The 5,819-nt window shown below is 35.1% G+C and overlaps 1 protein-coding gene across 1 annotated transcript; it reads right to left on the bottom strand.

Annotated features, from left to right (window-relative positions):
• Positions 1–1,556: 1,556 nt before the first annotated feature.
• On the bottom strand, positions 1,557–4,624 carry LOC132171473 (cysteine-rich receptor-like protein kinase 44). Its single transcript, XM_059582793.1, has 7 exons — positions 3,826–4,624; positions 3,294–3,404; positions 2,935–3,062; positions 2,627–2,837; positions 2,314–2,551; positions 1,987–2,137; positions 1,557–1,907 (listed from the first exon to the last, which is right to left on the bottom strand). Exons 1-7 carry the CDS (start codon positions 4,622–4,624, stop codon positions 1,575–1,577), a joined length of 1,971 nt encoding a protein of 656 aa, XP_059438776.1. The 3' UTR covers positions 1,557–1,574.
• Positions 4,625–5,819: the final 1,195 nt, after the last annotated feature.

Consider the following 5,819-nt stretch of genomic DNA (forward strand, 5'->3'; position numbering starts at 1 on the left):
CTTTTTATATCATATTAACATCAAAGCATTCTAAATTTTTCACTTTTTATATCACATTATTTACTTTTTATTATTATTCAAATAAAAAAACACTATAAAATAAAATTTTTTCACTTTTTTATACCACTTTTTTATTTTTTTATACCAAACATTTTTACTTTTTTACATCAATTTACATTAACTATGGTGTCTAAACCGACCCATTTACCAAACACCTACGTGGTGCACAATTGTTCCCCAAGGTGTACTTTTTGGATGAAAACCCAGCAATCTTCCAGCTTTTTGTCTTTTCCTCACAACTAGATTTAAAAAAAAAAAAAAGAAAAAGAAAAAGAAAGACATGTCATCAAATGCTAATATAACGTACTAACTCTAGAATGCCATCTTTCATGCACACTGTTTAGCTTGATAGGCACTTCCAACCTTGTTATTGAGGGGAACTTGGAGGAAGCCAAGTGGTGGTTCGATCACGTGGGGGAGGGCGAGAGTGCTCCTGGTAAAAAGACTTTCGAGATTGTTGTCCGATCCCCTTCGTTTGTGAGAAGGGTGAGTTGGAGCTTGCCTTTGAGCTGTGCCAGGAAATTTTCAATAGGAAGTTCCTTGTTGATGTTTCGTTATTTCAGCTTGTGGTGGCCGGATACACTGGTTAAGGAGTCTAAAATGGAGGAAGCAAAGAAGCTTGTGCAGCTTGGGAAGAGACATAGTTATTGCCGTTATGATCTGAAATTGCCTTCAGGTGAGTAGTGCTATGGGTCATGCGACCCACAGTTCCTGGCCGTGGATCGCAAGACCGTGCGCATGGCTTTGGTCTGCCGTGGGTTGCATGACCCACCCTTGGCCGGGTCTGGCCAGACTTGGCCTGGCCTTGGACATGGGTGGCCAAACCAAACTGTGGATCATCAATTGTTTTGTTTTAATAAATGTGGCATTTTTGTAATTTCAACCTACAATCATTCTTAATGGAAGGGTGATATTGTAAAAGATTAAAACTTGAATACACAAAACTAAGAATTTATAAATTTTGGGGAGTGTGATTGCAAAAACAATAATACATTAGAGCGCAAATAAAGTTTTCCTTTTTTATTGTTCCATAGGGTTTAGGGTTATTGTTATTCCGTAGGGGGTACTTTTTATTTGTTTGATTGTTATTTGTTGATTTATTGTTATCTGTTGGGTTTATGTTGTTACGTAGGTCAGTGAGTCTTTTATGTTATATTGTTGTATTTTTTTGGTGAGTTTTTATGTTGTTGGAATTTCTAGTTATCTCCTTCGTTACTTTAGTTGTGGCTAGGTGTTTGGTATTTGTATTTGGGTAGGAGTTGTTTACAGCAGCGTATGGGATCGAGCTAGTTATGTTTTATTTCTAAGTCCTCATTACGTTGGACTCTTTTGGTTGTAATTGGTTCTTAAATACCTCATTGCTATGGAATAAAAATCACCAGTCAAGTAATTTATCAAACGTTGTGTACGTAGGAGTTGAGAGTTCTTCTAATTACTCATAAAAAGCCATTCCTTGGAAAATTAACATTTAACATTTCAAAATATACATTCTTATTTGTAGCTTTCATAAAGTACTAGCGAGGGTAGAGCTCCGAAATTGAAACCAAATTTGCTGAGGCTTGGATTGAGTTGCCTTGAGGTCTCTCACTTGGCTCTATAATCCCTTGGGATGGCATATCTGAGTGAATACTATGCTTCAAAAATGCAGGTTTTGAGGGTGCTGGAAGAGTTATGGAATAGCTATTGAGCATGAGAACCACTGAAGCCATAGTTGGCCTGTCAGCTACATTTTTTTGAACACATAGTAACCCAATATGAATCCATCTCATAACTTCAGTAGTTGAGCCTGGCCTTACTGTGGGATCCACAATATTTAAAGCATTTCCCTCCTTCCAGCTTGCCCATGCCTGCAATATATAATTTGGATGAGCACATATACTATTGGACAAAAAATTCTTTTAGTCTATAAATTTCCTAAGCACTTACATATTCTAGAAGATAACCCACATTCTCCTCATTTCGGAAGCAATTGTTTCTCTGTCCACTCACTATCTCTAACAATAATATTCCGAAACTAAAGACATCAGATTTCGGTGAGAACTGTCCATAGTTCACATACTCTGGAGCCATATATCCACTGCACATTAACATCAATAATATCAATTTAATTTGAATGGTAACAAAACTCTTTTAGTTTCCTCTTACATTTGGAAATGTGTCAAATCTTAGTTAGAATTAATGATTAATTTGAATGCTATTTCTATGGCACAAAGTAATTATAAACTCTTCCCTCTTCCCTCCTGGGATACTTACTAGGTTCCAACAATTCTATTTGTACTCTCATGAGTTTGATCCAACAGAAACAATTTTGCCATGCCAAAATCTGAAATTTTTGGGTTCATTTCTGCATCTAGAAGAATGTTACTAGCTTTAAGATCACGATGAATAATACGAAGACGGGAATCTTCATGAAGATAAAGAATCCCCCGAGCAATTCCTCCTATGATCTTGTAGCGCATTTTCCAATCCAAACGTGCACGCTTGACTGGATCTACATCAAAGCAAGTACATGGTTCAAGAAATATAACAAATATAATCTAAGGTGAAAGTAAAAGAGCAAACGTACCGAAAAGGAAGTGATCAAGACTTGTATTTGGCATAAACTCGTATATCAAAAGCCTTTCGTTTCTTTCCAAACAAAAGCCTAAGAGCCTAACTAGATTACGGTGTTGAAGCTTGGCAACTAATAGGACTTCATTTTTAAATTCTAAATCTCCTTGTCCAGAGTTTTTCGATAATCTTTTGATAGCTATAATTTGTCCATCAGAAAGCCTACCCTGTAAATATATAAAAACAAAGAACATATGTTACTGAATATTAACATGGTTTTTACTGATAAATGGTACCTTTTTGCTTGAGAATACGTTAAATCACCTTGTATACAGCACCAAATCCACCTTGTCCGAGCTTATTTGCTTCAGAAAAGTTATCTGTGGCAACTTTGATAGTGTCAAAGTCGAATTGTAAGGATTCGACGCTTCTAATCTCATCATGTTCAACAGCTTAACACAAGGAATTACAAGTCAACACTTCAATGAATCAATTATATATATATGTTCATTATGTAATAAGAGTTCTGCGATTTAAATATTACATACAACAGCAATGGGCTTTCCCATACCAATGATTGATATAAAGTTTTTCAAATACCAAATGACTAATTTAAGAAAAAATAAATAAATGACTAATTTAAGAATTGTTTTAATTCCCGTACCAAAATGTTTTTTACTTACTTTCAAGTTTCTCTCTTGGCCTCCTTCGTACTCTGAAATATACGCAGAAGGAGATGATGATTAGTACCACAAAAGCAACCGTCGGCACAACTATAATGATCATGAGAGTCCCTGTAAAAACCATAAATCTCTTGTCATTACAAGATTCTGAGGGTACTTGAGTTTGGATATGGAGAAATTAATATATAATCTTAGCAGCATAAATAACTTTATAAGTAATTGGAGTAATTAAACAAAGACTAATACATATATAAGATCAAATGTCATTTATTCTAATTGTTCGTGTTAAATATATTGAAGAAAGATAGAGAGCAGAAGCGTAAAGAGAAATTAGAGCTATATATCTTTATTATATTGAATTGTATAGGGCTGATCTATAAATATAAAAAGAGAATACTAAATCCTATATATAATACATAAGGCAATAAATCAACTTAATATAAAATATTCTAATTATGTGTGAACATCGTATGACCCCATAATTTGTTTTATTATGTTAAAAGCATAATGGCATATATCAATGGGTACGTACCTTTTGTTGTATTGGTGTTGGTTAATGGTGGAGGAGGAGATACAGATACTGGCGGTGCGGTTGACGCAGCCGCTGAATCATAAAAGAGGTAGATCTCAAACCTGATATTACAGCTGGGTGTAATAACTCTCCCACCTTCCTTATCACCACTTTTTTGTGGCATACGTTGAATAGCCCAAAACAAGCAATAGTTGCAATCTAGCTCAGACAAATCAGGTGTGCACTGCACAAGTCCATATATTGTTCGAGAGTTTGGTGCCATTGCGTTTCCTACTGCAAACTTACGAAGTAAACCACCTGCTGCAGCTTGTTTTTGCAACCTTTCCAACAAGGTCCTAACATCATCATAGAATTGATATTTGTCGGATACGTTGATCCCGTTCGGCATTTCGAGAACGGGATCAGTTTCCACGACGCCAAAAATGGAGCGATTTGAGTAGCGTAACATGCATTCGTATTCGGACCACCATTGAATTGCCTCCTTCTGATTGGGACAGACTGGCTTGAAACGAGACCTAGCGTCATTGAGGCAAGCACGGCAAATACCTGGGTTAAGATCTCCTCTACAAAGTGCAATTGCATATACTTTGTCAGGGTTTTGGCCATACGAGGAATTGTAGAAGCCATAGTCTATTTCGGTGTTGGGGTAGAGGGAGAAGAGGAGGTGATTCAGGTTTGCCTCATATGTACTGTTAGCGGCGTATTTACCACTGTCGTAGTGACATGTCTGCGCGAGTACTGCTTGAAAAGTGAATATGAAAATGGAAGAGAGGAAGAAAACAAACCTAGAGGAAACCATTGCCTTTAATTTGTTCCGTTTACTGGCAAGCTTTAGGCCTTGAAGATCATAACATGCCTTTTTATTGACAAGGGTGAGGTAGGTTGACGTAGTTGTCTTGGTGCCATTTTTGAAGCCTCTAAAGTCTAAAGTCTAAAGTCCACCGTCTTTGAAAATTCTAATGTTGAATTGAAACAAATGTAGATTCGCTTAGCAATTTCTTACTTTTATAATCTAAAATAGATAAGGAAAATATTAAAAAAATTCTTCACATCAGATTATGCATCTCAAATGCAAAATATATTCTTGTCACATTTGTGAACAATGCACGTGTAGCTTGCACTGTTCACACATCCATCTCATTAATATACTATTTCTTTTTTTACATTTTTCTTTTTCTAAAATTTTTTCCTATTATTTCTCTCTCCACATTTCTCTTTTTCCAAAATTTTCTCTTACTATTTTTTCTCAGCATCTCTCTTTTCTCAAATGTTGAAAAATAAGATTCGTAAAAAAAAATACAATCCTTATAAAAAAAAAAAAAAAAAAATTAATAAAATGTATAATGTCTTTTAAAATTTATTAACTAAATTAAATAAAGTAAATTTAGATTAATTATTTAGCATATAAATCTGCATAAACTAATGTGAATGCTCAAAAAGATATATAATAAGAAAAGTCTTCTGATTTAAATTATTTCTGCGTACCATTACTGGGTGGGGCCGGGCCGGGGCTTCTGATACTTTGAATGCCTAAAGGAAATTTGCTCGCCCCGTCGTCCACGGACCATGCACGGACATGTTACTGTCTAATGTCCTTCCTATTAATGACATGCTTGACTACTGCAAAATTCCCAACCCCACACGCACCCACCACAAAGCAATATTTAAAGCACTTGAAATCTATACGAGAGACAATTGCAAATATTTTTTATTTTATTTTATAAATTAATTATGGATAAATATTTTAAGTTAGCCCAGTTAAAATAAAGAAAAAAGTTTATATACTCTCCTTAAATTACGATATTATTGTCAATCCCCTCCCAAATAATCAAAAATCAGAAGAGAAAAAAATAATAATAAAGAAAGAAAAGGAGGTAAAGTAGATGATCGAGCCTTCTCAAAAGCCATGTTGTAGTAAATGAAGAATAGAAAGAAAAAGGAGGCTAAGTAGATGATCGAGCCTTCTCGAAAGCCATGTTGTAGTACATGAAGAA

Source organism: Corylus avellana, chromosome ca2, assembly GCF_901000735.1.
Source record: "Corylus avellana chromosome ca2, CavTom2PMs-1.0".
Classification (NCBI taxonomy): domain Eukaryota; kingdom Viridiplantae; phylum Streptophyta; class Magnoliopsida; order Fagales; family Betulaceae; genus Corylus; species Corylus avellana.

Bases quoted from the DNA above. Each gene is read 5' to 3' on its own strand.
- LOC132171473 (XM_059582793.1), bottom strand. From the start codon at position 4,624: ATGGTTTCCTCTAGGTTTGTTTTCTTCCTCTCTTCCATTTTCATATTC. The intron at 2,552-2,626 runs GTACGTTTGCTC...GCTTTGATGTAG, and splicing joins TCTTGATCACTTCCTTTTCG to ATCCAGTCAAGCGTGCACGT. The intron at 2,138-2,313 runs GTAAGTATCCCA...GTTAATGTGCAG, and splicing joins AATAGAATTGTTGGAACCTA to TGGATATATGGCTCCAGAGT.